General features: G+C 43.2%; 1 protein-coding gene across 4 annotated transcripts in view; it reads right to left on the minus strand.

Annotated features, from left to right (window-relative positions):
• Positions 1-2,270: 2,270 nt before the first annotated feature.
• The window catches only part of clec16a (C-type lectin domain containing 16A), a 32,336-nt gene continuing 13,238 nt past the window's right edge, over positions 2,271-21,368 (minus strand). For 2 of the 4 annotated variants that reach the window (XM_079177636.1, XM_079177639.1), the window contains 14 exons: positions 21,029-21,254; positions 19,607-19,718; positions 18,715-18,815; positions 17,777-17,896; positions 17,309-17,418; positions 15,713-15,757; positions 13,184-13,234; positions 12,931-13,095; positions 12,546-12,666; positions 7,742-7,893; positions 6,902-7,106; positions 5,990-6,160; positions 4,958-5,095; positions 2,271-2,840 (listed from right to left, as the gene is read on the minus strand). In XM_079177636.1, the coding sequence (XP_079033762.1) occupies positions 2,278-2,840; positions 4,958-5,095; positions 5,990-6,160; positions 6,902-7,106; positions 7,742-7,893; positions 12,546-12,666; positions 12,931-13,095; positions 13,184-13,234; positions 15,713-15,757; positions 17,309-17,418; positions 17,777-17,896; positions 18,715-18,815; positions 19,607-19,718; positions 21,029-21,254 (2,280 nt within the window). In that variant the 3' untranslated portion in view covers positions 2,271-2,277. The remainder of the gene's footprint in view (positions 2,841-4,957; positions 5,096-5,989; positions 6,161-6,901; positions 7,107-7,741; positions 7,894-12,545; positions 12,667-12,930; positions 13,096-13,183; positions 13,235-15,712; positions 15,758-17,308; positions 17,419-17,776; positions 17,897-18,714; positions 18,816-19,606; positions 19,719-21,028; positions 21,255-21,368) is intronic. The other 2 variants (XM_079177637.1, XM_079177638.1) reach the window with 2 other exon arrangements.

The following is a 21,368-nucleotide window of genomic DNA, read 5'->3' on the forward strand; positions in this document are numbered from 1 at the left end:
AAAAAAAAGCATTTACAGAGCATATAAACATTTTACATACACACACACACACATACACTACAATCAGAGACTTAATGGAGGCTCGACATGACGTGTTGGGATAGCGGGTTCCAGTGGTTACCGGCTACATGCCGCCATGTTGTCTTCAAAGATGGCGGCATGTTCCTTCACGCCATCGGAAGCTGCTCTACAAATTGTGCCAAGCCTCTTCAGCACGCCAGTGATCATCACCATCATTCTTCTATTTACAGTAGCAAGATGGAGAGAGAGAGAGAGAGAGACACTCGAAAAAAACCCAAAGTATTGCTCCAAATTCCTCCTTCATAAACGTGTTGACTGTACAGAGTTAAAACATAAGAATGATCGAGCATTAAGACTTGAGCTGCTAAGAGAACGGCACAGAAAAGAAGAGCGGAAGAAGCTAAAAGGATTAAAACGGATGAGATAGAGAGATCAACGCTGCTTTTGTTCCTAAGATTTACAAATCAAGTCATGAATGATAAAACACAACGATCTCATTCTGAACGACCAAATAACACAACAGAGAGAAGTCGTCCGTTACATTCACCTCTCCCCTCGTTGGTTAGCTCTTCAGATTATTGCAGTAGTAAAGCTTTATTCAGCTGATTAAAGGAGGTCCGCCCCTCCACACTGACCTCAGAGCAGCAACTCAACAAGGTAATGCTGCTTTTCCTTTTGTTTGTAAACAATCCAATCACTGTGCTTTATGCAAATTAGCCCCGACGAGTCCTTCCTGGAGGACGAGGAGTTCATGGGTTCACCAAGAGTTGGAATCTTGTCATTTGAGTGTTGAGAGCGATACACGAGAGTAAGACTGAGCTCAGGTCAGTGCCTGAGGGGGAAACCGGCACATACATTCAACCCAGTGTTGCCAACCTGAAGACACAGAAGTTGTGTTTTCAGAGTTTTACTACATCACTCGATGAGGACGTCAGTGTTTCATTTAGTCACGCAAATCCACTTCTTCATCTCTACGACTGAACGCATCAAACCGTACTCTCTTCATTGAGTCAAGCAGCAGCTCACCCGTGTTACTAAGGCTGAAGTGCTTTATGCAGAGAACACGCGACTCTGTGAATTATTTACTACTACTACTCAGTGACCTGCTATCCATTATGAATAACTCCTGTACCACTTATTCAGCTCCATTCAGATCGTTCAAATCCGTTTGTGAATAACACACACCATCTAATCCCTGAAGGCTCTGAACTACAGCGTGGATATGAGGAGGAAGTTGAAAACAAAAAGCAAATCTAACGAGGTCAAGGTTTGCTGAATACTGTTGCATATCTGAAAACAATGCTTTGCTCCACGGCACTCAAGCAACCCGTACTAAACTGTGAGCTCAAGAGATCAACGCCAACTATGGCGGAAACCCACTGCGTGCTGTGACACTCCACGCTAACGTCTGATGAATGTTTACAGTAGGAGACCTGCTTCCTCCCGGCTCAAGATGCTGCAGACTATTCTAATATTTTTTCTTTAATTGTCACCAGTTAGTAAATGTGAAATGAACGGATCATTACTCTACACCTGGAACAATAAGAGCTAAACAAAATGTAGAAAACATACAACCCACGGTGTCTGAATCATTCAAGCCCATGCACATCCCGACAGACAAACACACATACACACACACACACACACACACACACACACACACCTTCCCAATGGCAGTTACTGCTAACGGGTCTGACAGACAGCGGTTAAAAGGCAAGTGCAGCTGACTCAGTGTGGACTGTGTGTATAGCATGTCTGTGTTAGCATAGACGCCACAACACCACAAAACATTAGTGGTGAACGTAACATACGACAAAAAGTCTGTGGATGAACAGCAGCATGTGGTGTGTGTGTGTGTGTGTGTGTGTGTGTGTGTGTGTGTGTGTGTGTGTGTGTTTCTTTGAGCTGACGAACAATCGATCAGAATGAGTAAAAAAGGTTGCTGGTTGCGCGTCTAAACACACGCTCACTACAGTGAACAGAAACCCAAATGTGCTTTAAGCCTTGCTTTTTTTTAAATCCGTCGTCTGTTCTCTCCGAGTGAAAAGAGTCTCTCTTCATGTGCAAAACACAAACGTTGAGATGCCTCAAAATCCAACTATTCACATCACACACTATCTACAGGTCGCAGCATGAAAACATGCTGCGGTCACGCTGGATAGTTTAACTATCACACTTCCCCGTCCTCCTAAGTGTGTGAGAGATATGTTGAAGTGCATGAACATGGCTGTGTGTGTGTGTGTGTGTGTGTGTTGCTTAATCCAGTTCAGGAGAGTCTGGTGTTTCAGTGTGCATCTCTGGATCCTCCGTTTCCGCTGAGTCGTCTCTTTCTTGGTCTCTATTCACCTCTGGAGGAGCGTCTTCACCTTCCGCCTCCGGTTCCTCGTCAGTGGGGGTGACCAACTCCGTTGTTGTGGTTTCCTCTTTTACCGTCTCGTCTGTGGGCGACCCCTCTTCCTCTGGCAGCTGCTCCTCATCTCTTTGCTCACCTTTCCTATGTCCCTCCCCCTCCTCCTCCTCCTCTGCGATGGAGGCGCCTGCTCTCTGGAGGGAGTGCGCTGTGGAAGTGTGGCTGGCACAGGGGTGCAGGTGCGGCGAGTCTGCCGGCGGCAGCAGCGTGAGCGACTCCACGCTGAGCGCCTCCGCGTCGCCGTCCGTGAGGAGGGAGATGGTGGGCTGGGACGACGGGGTGAGGCTCGGGGCGAGGCCTGTGACTGGTGCCGAGGGAGCAGAGGAGACTAGCGTTACTGCTCCACCTCCTCCTTCCCCCTCTCCGCCCGAGAGGGAGGGCGGGGTGTGCTCCAAGAACGTACCATCATCTAGAGGAGAAAGCGAGGCAGGTGAACTCAGAGGAACACTCATTTCTAAAGGATTCTCACTGTGGCCCCGCTGTGAAATGATGTGGCTTCTCTTAAACAAAGAGATGATCTAAAGGGGTAAAACGTGTAGCGTGCATTTGATGCACAGTGAGAAAACACAGTAAATGCACCATCGTAAGTCTGAATTCAGAAATATTTTGCCTAGAAAATAACTTGTATCTAAACTTAAATAACTAACAATCAGTGGGAGCCATGCAATTAGACAGACAGACAGGCTGATGAGTAACCCAGCACAGTGTGTTCACCAAGTCCCTCCTCTCGTTTTCATTGTTTATAGAGTAAAGAATGAGCAGATCCCTTCTAACAGGGAGGAATTCAGTGCAGAAAGCTTCTAGGAAGGAAGAAGAGGAACAAGGTGGACTCAGTGAATGTGAAACAAGCAGCAGCAGCAGCAGCAGCAGCAGCAGCAGCAGCAGGTGTACTAGTGGTTTAACAGCAGCAGCATAGTTTGAATAAGCTATGAACTACAATGTAAACTACTGTGTGAGCATACTTACATTGTTAGAGTGTAAGGGTGCAGTGTGAAAGATACAACAAAACCGTTTTACAGTCAGCAATGTCAGATGTACAAAGTTAGAACAAACCACTGGATGAAGGGTTACAGTTCCCTGAGAGCGTGTAAAGAAAGACGAGTGAATGAAATGATGCAGACCGTCTGAAAACACTCGTGTGTTAAGTTCGTCATAGTGAAAATGTTTCAGCTGTAGAATATTGTTTCTTTTGTGATGTGCTCTTTTACATTTGGTACCGATTAGCTGCAGTCATGAAGACTTTCAGGTTTGAGCCAGTGTATGAAAACACTTCCTGTCTTTACAAACACACTCCGTACCAAAGAGCAGAGCCTGAACACGTAAAACACTTGGGACTGACTTTATTAACTGTGATGAGTCCAAGCAACTCGTAGCAGCTTATATGCAACAGTCTGTAAAAAACAATAAAAAGCTTAAAAACCCACGATCATAAGGAACCCTTTTCATCTGATCAAACTAATCCCTCACAGAACTCAACCTTAACGTTCACCTGCTCTGGGTTTCAGTTCACTCGTGTACAGGTGAGAGTGACAGATGTCCCACATCCCCTTTAGGTGTAAACCAGTGTAACAGGTACTCTGAGGGTAAGACGTGTGATTTACATTCACAAAGAAACAACACATACACGGGACGCTTTATTTGCGTCTGTGTCTTTCTGCCTTTTCACGACGCTGCGCTCCCTAAAAATACGTGTTTTTGGTGACTGCTTGGTTGTCGGCTCTTTGTAGTATGTCAGTCATTCATGCTCAATACCAGAGCCCTGGACATAAGTAATTATTAATCACACACGTGTTTACCCTGCAAGGACATGTATAAAAAAACAGCTGCTGTGAAAAGGGCCTATTCATTTCAGTCCACTACTTTATGTATTTTAAGGTAAACACATGACACATCCTTGTTTGTTTTGAGGGTTCATAAGATGTTGATTTACTGTCAAGAGATCAGCTGCTCAGCAGCCCAATCAAGGAAAAGCGTAAGCAGGTTTGCTTAATTGCGTCCTCTGAGCAGAGAGCGGTTAGTGTGCTTATTAGTACGTATAGATCGAGATGTCAGAGACATTGTATTAATGCTATTTGAATCGGTTTAGCTCGCATTGGGGGAGACTCACTACTCATCGACATGCTTCTTCAACATTCCTTTTCAAGTTTCCCGGTACCAAACTACCTCGCCTGCTTATTTGCATGGGGTGACGGTTACACAGTGTCCCTGTCCTACTTCTTCTCTACCAACAGCTCAACTGACACCACTCTGCAAGCTATTGTGGTTTTCGTGGCGAGTGTAAATATGTACCATAGTTACACCCAATGCTCTACATGTGTAAAAGACGTATGTGTGTGCTGTATAGTGCAGATATACTGTGTGGACCACACCTCAGCTCCATAAAGAGCATGCTACTCCGGTCGTTTATTTTTTCAAGTTGAATTTTACTTTCCCAAAAATGATTGATTTACATCATAGTCCAAGAATCTGTTGTGCCTCTTTATTTCTGTATTGAGGGAATGTGGATGTACTGTGTGTGTGAGCTACCTGTGGGGCTCTGAGCTGATATAGTGCTCGCAGTGACAGAGTCGCATCTTCCTGTGCTCCCACTCCCACTGGAGGGAGGCGAGGGGGAGGAGAGGGGCGAGGGACTGTGCTGCGACACACACTGAGCCACGGCAAAACCTGGAGATGGCGCACAGGAACATAGACATGTGTTACCATGGCTGGGGCAATGATCTCCCCCTCACCACATGTAGTCTGAATGATTGTGTGGCACACAGTATATAGACACATAGCTCATTATACCTACAGTAAGAGACGTGTGTGGCAGATGCAGTATGTGCACGTTTGCTTATGCGTGTTCCTAAATTAGTTTGATTCTAAAGAAAGATATAAACTTCAAATGTCTGTAAACAAACTTAAAATATTATTGCAATTCATCCAAAGCACACTGCACATTAATACTAATCAGAAAAACCTTCCTTTAGATGAAAACATGTGGACTTTTGTTGACCTAAGTGGCTATAAATTCATTGGCTAGCTTTCATTCTCACTGTGATGAAGCCTGGACTTCAGAAATGGAGCACGTTTCCTTGCTGAGACAAACAAAGAGTCCTTTTCACCAACAGACAAGGCTACACAACGTGAAACTACAGTAGAACTATAGCAAATGGTATGCAACATAAATGGAAATGCATGAATTAAGCAAGTATGTATTCTCAGGAGTCTTATTTCTACACAAAGCCTCTAAATCTTTGTTTCCTCAGAGCTCCACTAAAGATCAAATCACAAACCCATCTCCACCTGCTGTCTCGATCTGAAGGTCTGACAAGGTTTTCTCCAACACATGTTTTTAATTTGTCATTAAGTATTCAGTGTGTGGAGCGCGGGAACGAGTTTACTGATGTTTGTATGATCCTTCAGATCCAGGCTACAGGCGCTCCGCTACTTATCTTGTTAAGAGTTTACAATGTCTAGATTTAAAGCGGAGAAAGAAGCATGAAGAGACGAGGTTCTGGATCTGTATAGGCTAAAGCAGTACGTGTCGGCAGTGGAGCCCGGTTATCTGTGCGTCACCTGGTACTTTATCCACGGAGGCGAAGACCGCTCTATTTGCCGTGGGGTCGCTGGGCGACCGCCTCGACTGCTCGTAGAACCGGAACGGCAGGGCGCTGGGTGAAGCGTTGGCCGTCTGACCGAAACCCAACACCTCTGTTGCGCTGGGCTGCACGGGCAGGTCCAGCAGAGCTGCAAGCAGAGGAGTGGAGAGCGTGAGAGGGATGTAAACACAGCATCACTGCAGGTGAACCTTTGGGACTTCGTGTGAAATTACAGAGAAAAGAATCAAACTTTGAGCGGACATCCCGTCTATCCTGTCCACTGTATTTGTTTAAACGATACATATACAAATGTTTTTGTATATGTACAAATGTTTTTGTATATGTGACCGTGTAGTCATTGAGAGAATCTGACGCAGAGGTTATTTGGGCAGGGTGCACATCCTCCTTCACTCTATTACTTTTGTGTGTATTTCTAAAGAACCAGACCGTCGGGAAGGGAAGTACAAGTGGCTGGTGGGTAAATCCATGAGTGTTTACAGTACAAAGGGACTGGAGGAGGAGGAGGAAGTCATTTAAAATGTGTATTAATTGATTAAGTAGAATTGAATGAACAGAGAGGAAGGACTGATTCAGGGAAATGACTGTTGCTATGAAGCTCTTCATAAATAGAATCGCTGTCACTTCTGTTAGAGAGTAGTTTCACTTCTAAATTTAGTAAAGTGAAGGAAATTTAAGTGATTTGTCATTTTCTTCTTTTAAATAACATTGTTTTCTAATTGTGTTTTTTTTTAATTGTGTTTTTAAGAGTTATTTTATTTTACCCTCACGTGATTTCTTTAAAAAAAGAAAACTTAAATTAAACACTTCCCGCCTCTGTGAGGAAAAAGGGTCATACCGACCATCTGATCATGGCTTCCTGTCCACTCACCTGCAATCCTCTGCATCTTCATGCGTCGGGCCTGGATGCGACCCTTGGCCAGCCTCTGCTTGGCGATGATGCAGCGGATGTGGTCGGCGAAGATGAAGTTGGCCTGCAGGATGGGCAGGGGCTTGGCGTGGGGGTTGGCGCTGGGCTTATGGATGACGATGTTCAACGCTCGGCTGTCGTCCTCCACGCCAGACACCTGCATGTCCTGTCGAGAGGCGGGACAAAGAGCAGGGGAGAGCGTCAAGAGAGATGAAGAAGAAAACAGGAAGACAAAGACATGGAGAGTAGAGTTGAGAGACAGATGAATGGAACATAAACTTTGACTTTAGCGGCATTCATAAGTTCAGACCCTAACAATAGTTAAAGTGACATTCATCAAGCAGAAAAAGGAAGAAAAGCTTACGTCATGTGGATTCAAAATACACAGGAAACATTGTAATTACACTGCTGTAGATCCATTTCACAACAGCTGTGCTTACTGTATCTATTATGCAATTCATTTTTCTGAATTTCTTTAGAAAAATGAAATTCAGTATCAACTCAACTCATCTGTTGCCATACTGACGCAGCAAGACTAAACATGATTACACTCGTCAAAGTACCCAGAAGAGACAGTAAAGCACGTTACTGGAAGATCTCTGCGGTTATTATTTCTAGTGTTTTTCTGGTGAAAAAAAGATATGAAAGATAGAGGGAAGTGGAAATAGTCATAAAAACTGACAAAAAATAAAAAAGGAGGAACACAAACGAATTATTGGTTTTAATGACTGAACATCTCACACCTCACTCTTCGGCACAAAGACACATCCACAGACGTGGACACGCCCCCTTTTCTCTTACCTGCAGAAGGCCAGCAAACTTGACCACACCCCATCCGAGGCGCTTGGTTTCTGGTTCGACCAGACTCATCTGGTACACGTCTACAGAGAGGAACCTCTGGGCCTGGCCGCCATCTTTACTGACCACCATACAGGCTATTAAGTCACTGTTATCTGAAAGAAGGGGGCAGACAATGAGAGTAAATGTGAATCGAGTCGAGGTATGGCCGAGTAGACGCCTCAGGTGCGTCTGTGATCTTTAGCAAACACAATATCACCTGCTGGGACAAAGGCTCCAAACTCAACAGACATGAAATATGCGGTTTGCATAAGATGACAAGACTAAGAGTGTACAGCAAGTACAGGAATGATCCGTTGACGGTTCAAATAATTACACTTAGTAATGTAAATAATGTAGAACAGGATTTAGCAGGCCCAGGCCCACCCTACAGCTCTACTGAGGCTGGACTAACTCCGACTCTAGGCACAGCGCTACTTTAAGCTAAATGCTAGGTATCATTTTTTACCAGGTTAACATGCAACTTTTAGGATTTAGCACTGTGGTAGAAATGCATGGTTTGTGTGTTGTCATGGTTTGGTATCAGAGTCCCTGGCTGTCTGGAGGTTGAGATAAGATGAGGACCGTGACGATGTTCCAGACGTCGATGGTAAATAGTCTCGGCCGAGGGTTACACAACACAGACTGGAAGTACACGTTTTCCACGTAAAGCACTCAACACAAAGTACAGCAGAGTCTGACGGGACGGTAATTATTCTTTGCAGGTATTTGACAGGAGCACACAGCCGGTCCAAAACGGACAGACCGCTACGCACACTTGAAAGGACCGAGAACGCTTCTCTCCCACACGTCTAGCAGGATGAAGAACAGATGAGCCCACATCAGTTTACCACAAAACCTTTCTGCAAGAAATGTGGAACTGATGATGACCCGTTTTGACACCACTGGTTTGGTTTTTACTATCAGCCTCTGTCACTGGCTCTAAATGTAAACTTGTAACAACCCACTGATGTAAAGCCCCCCCCGACAAACTTCTCTTATTCATGTCGCTTCCACTTTATAGTATATAAGCTCTCTGGTTCCTTAAATTTTCCATTTTCAAGAATCCTGACTAATCCAACATTAAACCAGTATGTGACTAATGTTATTAGTGTGAAGTTTTGCTCATTCAAGTAGCCGTTTCAGTACAGAGGTCACACTATTTATAGTTTCACAGCTGGCGGCTTGTGGTGTTAATCATACATGTCACATTAAAAGATCACCGGGAGTTACCAGGAACTTGACTTTACCCACCGAAACAGTGAGCAGGGTAAAGTACCTGCAGCTGTAGAGGTAGTCCCCGATTTACTCTGGCAGCAGAATGGACAGAGAAATTAGGGGAAGTTTAATAACTTGAATCCCCTGACCAGCTGCAGAAAAAAACACCTTCCACCCCCAATGTCGACTTAACTTCTGACTACAGAGGGCGGGGGCGGGGGCGGGTCAACTTGATAATAAAAAAAGGCTTGAAAGTCATCCGATTTATGAGCTCACTGAAACCAAGTCAGTTGCCAATCAAGTGACGGTTTCACTTCGATTTCTAGTGTCTCCATCTATTAGTCAGGTGAATCTTTAGACTCCCTCCCCCTCACAAAAAAACATTTGCAGCCACAGTTTCAGTGTGTGAAGGCGTACTGCTGTGTCATCGGTTCCATTTATCAGGACAGGTGTACATCACTAACCATTCAGCATTGGTGTTGCCGATGCTCTTTATTGCTGAAATTCTTCTGAATTCTTCAGATAGAAGTGAGACACTCTCTGTCACTACGAGCGTGATGTGACTGAAGCTGTTCAGACCACAGTACAGGAAGAGCAGCCGTAGTTCTCTAAGTGGTCAACACCCTGCAAGTATTCCCTGAGGCTAACCACTTACCTTTAATAACCTGCCTATTGCACAAACATTACAGAAGGTAAACAATGGAGTGACTGTACTAGAAGATAAAAGAACACATGACTCCAGTGTATTCTTGAGTATTTCGTCGTAACGGGTCACGGCTCATTAGAAACATATAAAACACATAAAATCAGTGTTGTCAGATTCTTCAAAAGGTGAATTTTTGCACATTCTGACAATTAGTCTTTGTGGTTCACACACACACACACACACACACACACACACACGTTTGCAGCAAAGAATAGGTACACTTCCTTAAACACACTTTTGATGTTTCAGTTGATGGGAATGCAACATGACCTTCCGCTTGCAAGACAATCTCTGAAACCACAAATACTACGACTCCACTGACACAATATACAGGTACTGACATTAGCAAATGTTCTGCGATTCAACAGCAGCTAACCGATGATGTGGTGAACTGGAGGCGGTGGCAGCCTATTGGTCAGAGAAAGGAGTTTGTGGTTGGAAGGTTGCAGGTTTAAATTCCCCAACCCACGATAAAAAAAAAACTCCCTCTCTCCAGAATCACTCTGTAAGAGTGTTCTTAGTCACTTTTATACAAGTGAGATTGACTGTGAATTAGAAAACAAAGGAAACCCCAATGTGGGGTTGAGTTTTTCTTTCACTATACATGGGTAAAGTTAAATGATCTTTGATCTATGTCCCGATCAATGGCGTCATCGAGAAGCGTAGCGCCCATTCTCTGGTTCACCCTCAGGTAAACACTGCAAGCTCTGTCAGCACTGTTGACGTTGTTAGCCCCGTTAGCCCCCAGCTCAGCCGTGGAGGCAAAAGTTTAGCATCTTTAAAATGATGTATTCATTCAAGTGACAGAAAATGACTGGAAGTAATTCCACATTTAATATTACAGCTCATGAACCTATATCTGCCACAGACTCTTTCAACAGGCATTTGGAATTTACGAAAAGACAGCCGCAGTTTCAACTGCTGTGTTAGATTTGAAAGTGGAGCTGCAGGGAGACATTCGGTTTCAAATTGATACGTTTCCATCTGTTAGTCAAATGATTTTTTTACCCCGCAAAACACATCAATCACAGAAGTGGAAAGTCTCTTAAGAATTCAAACTAGGTCAGTTATTGATAACAGTTAACTACGACCGTTTCATGTAGTCTGAAGACAATGAATGACATCTATTAATATATAATATTTTGATGCAGAAACAAATGAGCACACAACCATTGACACATCTACAGAAAGCGTCTCAGTATCTGAAGGCTCAGTGTTGTCATTGGTTTGATCCACTCATCGGGTTTAAATCTTTACTCCTTCTGAAAACGGCGTTTCCAAAAAGTACCGAAACTGCAGCTCAGTCGTCACAGATGATATGATAACTACTAAAGGCCATCGCTGCCACAGACGGTACAGTCATCACTGCGCAGTCACCCAGAGGAATTTACAATGAACTGTTCTCTTTGTGTTTAATTCTAAGAAGTGATATTAATGATACACCTACCTCCACTTTAATCATTTCAAAGTGCAGTGCAAGTAATATCTTTTACAAAAAGTGTCATTTTCTTAAATGTTCATCTTGACGTCATGCTACTGATCAGTACAAAACCAAGAAAAGTAGAATAAAAAAAGATGGTGCAAGATAGTGTGAAAGAGGAAAGAAAACTTTCTTTGCTTGCATCATTAGATACACCGAATATAGATACCGTGTGACACATTGGGGAATTTGTGGTGAACCGTACTCTCTTTCTGAGATGTTCTGCTTGTCAAAATGAACTTCAATGAGGGAAGAGGCTCATTTCAAAGAAGAGAGGAGGCTGTCCTGTCTGCTCTTTAGCTCCTTTCGTCTCCTTCAGTGTGAACGATATGAGTAAAGTGGTATATATTCTATTCCGTCATTTAGATTATATCAGTAACATTGACATTTTTAAGTTGTAACAAACATACTATAACCAGTAATATAACCGTGTCAAACACGTCATCTACCTCTGGATAAGGCCCGATCAATGCTGCGTGCAGCTCTAATTCTACTATTTATTTATATATCTCAGTACATCTTTAATTATATTCGTAATTCTTGAGGTCGTGTTTACCTCTCAACTTCCTGTAGTTTGGGTGTTTCCATGGGATTTGTTGGTAATCATATTACAGACATAAAAATCAAACCAGGTATATCCCGTGTGTTAGAAATTATCTTTTAAACAAAGACATCAACAACACGTTCGGTAGCTGAGTTGCAGCCTAGCTTTAGTCACGGAGAAGTGGACGGCTGTGAGGTTGAGACGGCAAAACGTTGCATATTTATATTTGTTTTAACATTAGTCACAACTTTAGAACCACAAGAGCATATATGCACATCAGCAAAAAAAGCACAAAAAAACAAAAACTCTGCAGTACTTGTGATATCCTGCAAGGCAGAGCTAACCACATGCAAGTTTCCACAACATCAACTCCACACCTGTGTACAGTAAGAGCCGATCGTTCAGGTTATCTCAGTGTGGGAAGCTGTGTGCAGACACACTTGTTGCAAGTGCGTCTGTATGCTCTACTCTGTCGTTGTGGTTGTGAACATTTGCATATGCGTGTCCGTGTATCGTTAGGACGGCGCTCACATGTCTGTGCTGTCAATCTAACGCCGTCTTTTACAGGGAGAGCGAGTGTGTGAGACAAAGAGAGAGACGCGTCTGTAACTATCTTTGCTGAACTTTCTGTGGTTATACTTTTATTGCAGTAATTACACTTAATTTAGAATTTCATAGTGTCCCACCCTGAAGTTTGACTCCATTTACCAAAAGTGTAAAAATGATTAAAGAAATCAGCACGTTGTCAAGTGTCCTGTAGGAAGCGGTCTGGGTTTGGTAAAGTGTACAGTATGCCTCTGTTTCTTTGTGCGTGACTTACTGAGGTCTAAGACGTCATCCGTCTTGATAAGGTCTTCTGGTCTGGTCAGAGGCAGCTGCGTCTCAGGTTCCCCCTGAAGCTGGAGCGATAAGGACCTCAACATGAAGAACACACGGATCGCCTGTGCAGAGAGAGAGGAGAGGTCCCACATAAAACACACAAACTAGAACGGTTTACGTTCTATCTTTCATCTGAGCTTTGGAGTGCCGCCATGCTGATGTCATCTGTGTTTGCAGCATGGTTGCGAAACACAAAACCAAAGGAATGCAAAGCGAGTTACATCTGCTACGTGGTACAGTGTAAACAATAAGACCTGACTTTCCACGAGTCTAACAACTTGTTGTATTAGAGAGCCCTGGCTTTTAAAAAGGTCAGGGTTACGTACAGTTTGGACTGAGCTCCGGTGAACGAGTGGACGTACCCTGCGTGTCTTCTCCACGTCTCCACAGGGCAGCCTCTTGACAAAGTCGATACCAGTCAGAGGGGTACCGGTGGGGGGCAGCAGCACGGAGGCGTCCATCATTAGATACTCCACATTCAGCGGTTTACTCTGCAACATACACACGTGCACGAGTACAGACAAGCTCCAAGCAACACCAAGAGCATATTTGAAACATATCAAGTGAAGGCTAACTGACCGTCATGCTCCTGTACTCATCTTCAAACATGTCCAGAAAGATGTCCTCGCCCTGTGATGACATGATTCAAATGTGTGGTTAATTAAAGAGCTTCAGCAGTAAAAGCATCAGATGCATTCAAACAATAAGAAGTGTGTGTGCAGAGCAGAAATAAGCAAATGCATCTTCTGTGTCTGAATTATAAACACATCTTAGTCATCATGCATACCCACTGATTTACGCATTTTCTTGTTTTGGCATCATCCTGGAACACTAACAACAGTAAAACCCATTCACACACTGTTCTACTGTTACATGTTGGTGCATGGCCTTTCCATTTCATCGTGACAGTAGAGATACAGATACAAACATGGGAATGGAGCTAAGAGCAGTGTATATGTATATCACAGGAGGTATTAATAATAAATACCTGGTTTGTTCTTAAATTCTTAATTATAATTATTTAAAATCAGGCCTCATTATGGTCTGGAATTGTCTCATTAATCATGATGCCAGTAAAAAGAAGAATGTTAATGCACACATGTATAAATTCTCTGTGGATTCAAACTGATGATACTCAACAAGCTACGGCTCCGTCCTGAAAACATCCCCCCCCCACAAAAAAATCCCTGTATCATGTTTTCCTTCACTTCATCATAGGATATGACTCATATCATGTCAATATCATACACTCAGCTGACTCATCTGTGCTCCAGTGAATGGAAGCATCGACACTCTCACGATTTGTTCCGATAATATAGTTTTCTGTGGACAGCGAGCTGTTCATGACCATTTTGTTTGCGTTGGTCATATCTGCAGCTTCGCAGTGTTACCACATTCATCTACTCTTGCACGCATTACACGAGTGACTTATTAAAAAGAGACCGTTTGTGATCTGGAGATTTGAAGCTGTCGCAGGGCCTCTTTCTCCAAACATGACACCCTCAGCTCTGTGCACAAATCCTACTTATCTGCCGTGTGTTCCAGCACATAACCCGCATAAATGAGCCCTGGAGAGGGAGAGGAACTCTTAAAGGACGCCCTATCAGCCAAATGATGACGTGAACCAAAACAGGAAGTGCTGGACAGATAAGACGAGTTGCTTGGACATGCAGAGTTGAGCAGCTTAGCCTACAGGACAGTGATTGTTTATGTGTTTATGAGATATGTATCTACTCCTCATCAGCTCAGCGTGCTCATCTAACCACACAGTGATACGTCTCGGCTAAAATCCACTCAAGTCAAAACGGAAACTAGAAGTAAGAGAGGTTAATATCTTGAATAGAATAAAAAAAGGCCAATGATCAATTAATGTTGTTTATCACGGTAAAATTAAACCAAATAAACAAAGAAGCCAGCACACCAATAATTCATATATATAGATATATAGATCAGCTCAATAACATATTTACTGGAGTGAGGCAACTCAACAGAGAATTTCAAAGTGTTCTTGAATGCGGTGCTAAATGTAATTGTTTGATAAAAAAATGAAAATGAACTGAGTAAAGATCAACATTAGGAAGCACTTAAGATATTTTAATGATCACCCAATTAAAACATCCAATGGTTTCTCCGGTTTCATTTCAGATTAATCACTTTATTGTTTCATCCAAATATACTTTAATCAAATCAACATTTAATCTCATGAGATTCATAATTCAAACTTCCACTTTCTTGAAAAAAAACCCTAGAAGGGCTCTATTGTTTCACTGATTCTGAATCTTTTTGTATCCTGTAGATGTTTGAGAGGAAGTTAAAAATCATTTAAAACTCTCAACCTGTTGAAATCACCAGTTGAGAATCAATAGCTAACTGAGAGCAACCATCATCTCTTTTTACCGATCAGGAAGCTTCTTTTGCTCATATTAAGAGTATTTCCCTGAATGCTGGAACAGAACGCTCTGCGTCTCTTTGACGTCCACTTGGTTGAATTGTGTGAAAGTCAGCAAAACTCAACTCCTGTGACTGATTCCAAAACTGATATCCAAAGACACTCAAAGGGAAACAGAAAGCACAGAAAGCACTTTGCCTACGAGTATACATTTGAAGTTGTATAGTATGCAGGAAACACTTTCACTTTTACCTATTACACCTTCAGGGAAATGGTCTTGGTTCTAATAAGTAGAACACACACAGACAATAGAGACTGAACGGGTAGATGCTTCAGCCATTGTTGATACACGTTTCTCAAGAAGAACTGGCTGGAACACCAGATCGTTTCCTCATTATTCTCCCTAAATTATTGTTTCCTTGTCTGCTTGCCTGTCTCAGCAGAGGCAGCAACAGTTTTTCATGCTATGACTTGTCAGCTGAAATCCTATTGCAGGGCAGTCAGAAGAATGCAAACATATATGACATTAATATCATTTGTTGGCCGGCGTCAGTCTGCTTGTTTCCAGCTGTCTGTTGCTGCTCAGTTTGTCCTTCCTTCTTGTGTGCATATAGAGTATATATATGTATATGTGTGTGTGGGTAGATGGGAGAGAAGCGCTCATGTTTATGTAGGTTAGTGGTGTGTGTGTGTGTGTGTGTGTTGCTGTTCACTCTCACCTTGTAGAATCTCCGCAGTAAATGCAGACTTTCTTCTCTAGCACCCTGCAAACACAAAATGATGATCTACAATTATGGCAGATGCTATTAGCAACCAGGTGTCAGACGCTGACATTACATTCACACCCAGGCTCCCTATTTGTCCTAAAACTAACCAAACTGAAAACAATGACAACAAAATGTATTTATTAATAAATAAAATTAAATAATACAAATTCCTAAATTGAATCCATTCATCCACCTTAACCTAATCCCTTCACATATTTTGCCGCTCTTTATACTACTACTATTAATATTACACCTTCCTTCTGCCTTGCCAACTATTGCTAAATAAATAATGAATAATAGAGGAATAAAATACATTGGAATGCTCCAGTACTTCATTCAGTACAACAATCTGTTTGTGAAGTACTACTTAACCTCATCTCTAACTACTGTGAATCTTATGTCCGGTCTGTTCCTGAGAAAGAGTCACACCTCAACTGCTAGTGAATCACACACTTAACAGGAATTGGATCCGATTTCACTCCTGTGCTGTTTTATGCAAGGCCCTTTCCTTTAACAGCAGTACATGCCTCCCTGGTTATTCTATTCCCATCAAGTGTCAGAGAGCTGGAGGAAGGACAGACAGTCTTCCTCCTGCAGTGATGGTAGAATGAAAGTGCGTTTGCATCCAGTAATCCTCCAACAATGTGAAGCCCTGTGTGATTAACACTAAATAAACTAAATCTGGACAGTTTTCCTGTCAGAGATTAGTAATACGACTAGTCAGCTATTTCCCAGCAGCAGAACAGAAAGGGAATCAGCAGCATACGGGTCAACTACAAATAATAGCAACAGAATTATTATTTCATGGTCAGTGAGGTCAGTTTTTAATCATTTAATCATTGTGTCATTGTGTCATTGGATTGCACACAGAAGAGAGCCAGAAGCCAGTAATGCAAAATAAACTGAGACTAAAAATAATGATCCTAATTCCTGGAAAACCCCTCAACCATTGCAGCCAAAGAAGCAGCTTCGTTAACATTAAACTGTGTCAGAGGAGGGACATTCTTCAAGCAGAAACCCCTTGTGATGCGTCTGATACCAGTAGGTGAAACATGGCCTTTAAAATGACCACGTCAGGTTTCAATTCACTTTTAAACTCACATTAGACGTGGTTTCTTTTCAAAAATGAAAATTCAGACAAAAAGCATCACATAAGCAGTAGTGCAACTACTTCCTGAAGCCTCCGTTGAGAAAGAAAAGAGGACTGCAGAGAAAAGAGGATGTGGAGGATTACCCTGAAGTGAGTGGAACAATAAAACAATAAAATTCCCAGAAGAATGAGAAAGAAAAACCGAGTGCTGTGGAAGCCGGGGCGGGTAACAAGAGAAGAGAGGAAGAGGAGTCAACGAGGAGGAGAGGACGGCTAATCAGCTGAGATGTGAGGTTTGAAGAGAAAAGGTGGTCCGGCTCGTCCCTGCTGAGACATTTCTTAAGTCATAATCATAAAACCCTGCAGCTACATGAATGGAACAAGTTCCAACTTCCCACCTGCTGGCTCTGATAAGTTTACATGTGAGTGTAGCATGTACATGTTAGCGTGTGCTGTACCTCCAGGCAGGCCAGGTGCACATCTTTGATTATACAGCGGTTTCCAGACAGCACAGACTGCTTTAACAAAAGGCAGCTCAGCTCCAGGGTAGCGAGACGCACTTTACCATCTACACACACACAAACACACACACAAGAGAAATATATGAATAAGTAATGAGGACATTTTTCTCCGAATTAGCTCAACAAAGCCAAAGTTTGTATGGAACAGTGTGTACGACGTTAATATCTAATATGTAGTTAATTGAGCAAAATATGTTCATAAAACGTGTGGTTTTTGAGTTACACATCCAACAATATTTACAACATTTCCATTCACGTGTAAAATGTGTTTATCTGGAAAGCGTCCATGCTCGTATGTTCATCTTGCCAGGTGTGGCACAGCATATGTTAAATTAGTAATTTCATATTAATCACACTGGCATGCATAATGGATAAAGTGTGTGTGTGTGTGTGTGTGTGTGTTACCTGGCTGCGCTGCCTGACTCATTGCTCTGATCAGTCTCTCTACCAGCACCAGGCTGTAGGAACTCTTCTCCTGGTCAGGAACTGGTAACTGCAGACGCTCCAGAAGATCTCGGTTTATACCTGCAGACAGACGGGCAGGGAAACAACGTATACATCTCCATTTTAGAGAGGAGCTCAATGGTCATACATGTAATTCTGTATTACATTATACAGTCAGGTTTTCATGTTATTTGGCCTCTCAATCATATAAATAGGGTGGACAAAATAGAAATGCCTGTTAGTATAACACAATTCAACAGTACCACTAACTTCATCCTCCATAGAGTTAAATTAAAACCTCTATAAAACAGTTACTGCCTTGTATTTGTATGCTTCCGCCAACCAGTCATGTTGAAGTTTACATCCATGTTTGTCCAAAATGTCATCACTATTAGACATTTGTGTGAAATTGTCATAATTAAAAATCGGACAACCCAAACACATAATGCCTGTTGCACGGCTATCATCGACGAGGAGGCATAGAAACGGAACACTGTAAACCTTTGTGAAGGTAGGACTTCTGCATGATTGTTGTATTAGAATGCATGAGTTGCCAATTTATTAGGTACATCTGGCTACAACAGAGTGTGTATTGAAACAAATCTGATCAAATGCAAAGTAGGAAATGAAGAGTTCTGTGTCAAAGACGCCTCAGAAATGAACCAGATGTATTCAGTTCTGCTGAGTCAGTCCTGCTTATAGAAATGTAAGCAGTAGTGTGCAGACATTTTCAAACGTGACAACAAAAACATTGTAAATGAGACCTTTTGTGCTGCCTGTTGCCTGTTGCAATGTTTCTTAATGCAGTGGCTGACAGAAAGTAAGCAGACCGGTAAAAGAACTGCAATGAAAAATTCTATACGGACAACCAACCCAATGAAATGAATAGAGAGGCCAACCTTTGCTGTGTGAGACAGCGTAGAGCAGGCAGAGGACAAACAGGGCGTGGTAGTCATCGGTGGTGCAGTCGAGGGCGCTGTACACCATGTCTAAGAACGGTCTGCAGAAAGACAGGATTTCATCAGTCCATTAACACGTTATTTCCCTTTTTAGTCATTATTTCCACGTCTAGTTCAGATATGCATGTGCGTGTACCTGCTCCTCTGAGTGTGTATGTGTGTGTACCTGCTCCTCTGAGTGTGTATGTGTGTGTGAGTGTACCTGCTCCTCTGAGTGTGTATGTACCTACTCCTCTGAGAGTGTGTGTGTGTGTGTGTGTGTGTGTGAGTGTACCTGCTCCTCTGAGTGTGTGTGTGTGTGTGTGTGCGTGAGTGAGTGAACCTGCTCCTCTGAGTGTGTGTGTGTGAGTGTACCTGCTCCTCTGAGTGTGTGTGTGTGTGTGTGTGTGCGTGAGTGAGTGAACCTGCTCCTCTGAGTGTGTGTGTGTGAGTGTACCTGCTCCTCTGTGTGTGTGTGTGTGTGTGTGCGTGAGTGAGTGAACCTGCTCCTCTGAGTGTGTGTGTGTACCTGCTCCTCTGAGTGTGTGTGTGTGTGTGTGTGTGTGTGTGTGTGTGTGTGTGTGTGTGTGTGTGTGTGTGTGTGTGTGTGTGTGCGTGAGTGAGTGAACCTGCTCCTCTGAGTGTGTGTGTGAGTGTACCTGCTCCTCTGAGTGTGTGTGTGTGTGTGTGTGTGTGTGTGTGTGTGTGTGTGTGTGTGTGTGTGTGTGTGTGTGTGTGTGTGTGTGTGAACCTGCTCCTCTGAGTGTGTGTGTGTGAGTGTACCTGCTCCTCTGAGTGTGTGTGTGTGTGTGTACCTGCTCCTCTGAGTGTGTGTCTGTGTGTGTGAGTGTACCTGCTCCTCTGAGTGTGTGTGCGGGTGGCTGCAGCGGTCTTCTCCTCATCAGTGGTGTTCTGCTCCGTCAGCTCCGACACTTTACACTTCTCCATCACCACCATCTCGATCTCTGTGTGAACGCACACACGCACACACACGTTGTACCTACTTACTGGTATATCCATAGATGTGAAAAAGTTTTAAATGTATTTTTGAACATTCACATCACACAAAAATGAGCTACTGTCACCAGTGAATATGAATGTAACGTCTGCTGTGCTTCCTTCTCTAGTTAAAAAATCTTAAATGTGTAAAGACGGCAAAGACGAGCCAATCAGTGTCTGCTGCTATTGATTAGGAACAAAATACTGATTTTTCAATGCAATGCGATGCATTGAAATGCAAGAATATTTAAATCAATGATTTTTAGCATCTCACAAGTAACCATTTATCCTTCAAAAGGTTTATTATTTTATCTCTTTTATTATCAATCGGTTAAATAGGGTGGGCGTCATCTTTCCACCACGAATGATGCGTGTGTCATTTGGAAACTATCCGTTCCTCTGCAGCCCACGATGTCATTTGTGTTAAAACGCAGGCTGTGTGCACAATTGTGTGCCATGTGTTTGCATTAAGACTCTGCAAACAGAGTCGGTTCACTCAAAGTAAAGAAGGAATCATGTCAGATGAGTTAAATGGTGACATTTTAAAATAACACAAACATACTCAGATACTAACAAACACACACACACACACATGCACACAGAGCAGGAGTGAGAGACAGGCGGAGAGGTGAGGCGCACAGGATGGATGGTGTGTCACCGTGGAAATGGACAGTCGGCTGTGGTCAGTGGGGAAGCAGCCTAAAGAGGGGGGGGGGGGGGGGGGGGGGGGGGGGGGGCCTCATCTCAAAACTATCCAAAGAGGAATTTTTGGTTAAATGGACTTTCTTTCTGCCGTTTGTCTCCTGCAATGTTTTAGCCTAAATTTTAATACTATGACATTTGTTGTTTTTAACACTCCCTTTTCAGGATTTAAGCATTTAGAAATATCTTTCTGCTGAGCAAGAGGCTGCACAGTCCAATGTGAATTTGACAAGCAACAGTAAATGCATGAAGATGAGCGTAACAGTAAAGCGCACACTAAATTAAGAAAAAATAAAAAGCAAAACAGTTACAGGAAAAGAAAAATGTTCGTTATTCAGTCTTTTAAGGAGTTAGTTTCTCTCTTTTCTGTTTTGAGACGAGGGCTGCTGCTGTGGTGGCTGATGGGTAACCAAGGTGCATCATGGGAGACTACGTCTGATTGATGGCAGTAAAGAAAAACTGAGAAACACAGCCCTGTACTGCTGTGTCCAGTGAGACACACACTCACCTTCCGCCGTCTCCCCACTCGCTCTGCTTCCCTTAGAACTCCCACCTCCTCCTCCTCCCTCTGTACCTTTTCCCTTCTCCCTTTCTCCGCCTCTGCCGTCATCGTCCCAGCCCTCCTCTACTCCTCCACTTCCTCCTCCTCCCCCAGGCCTTTCGTCATCCTCCTCCTCGCCCAAGTTCTTGTAGTTTGGCCTCTTCTGAGTTCTCTTGCGGCCGCGATGGCGGGACAGCTCCAGGGAGCGCTCCAGAGACTCCGAGGGCTTGGTGAAGCGACGCACACCTCCTGCACTGGCCTGAGGTTTAGAGAAGGAAAGAGAGGCAAGGGTGTGAGAGGGGGAGGAACTCACATGTCTGGAAGTGACACTCACACGGTATTATCTTATCAACTCTACATTTTGTCTGAATCC

This window comes from Pholis gunnellus (genome assembly GCF_910591455.1).
Source record: "Pholis gunnellus genome assembly, chromosome: 17".
Lineage (NCBI taxonomy): Eukaryota > Metazoa > Chordata > Actinopteri > Perciformes > Pholidae > Pholis > Pholis gunnellus.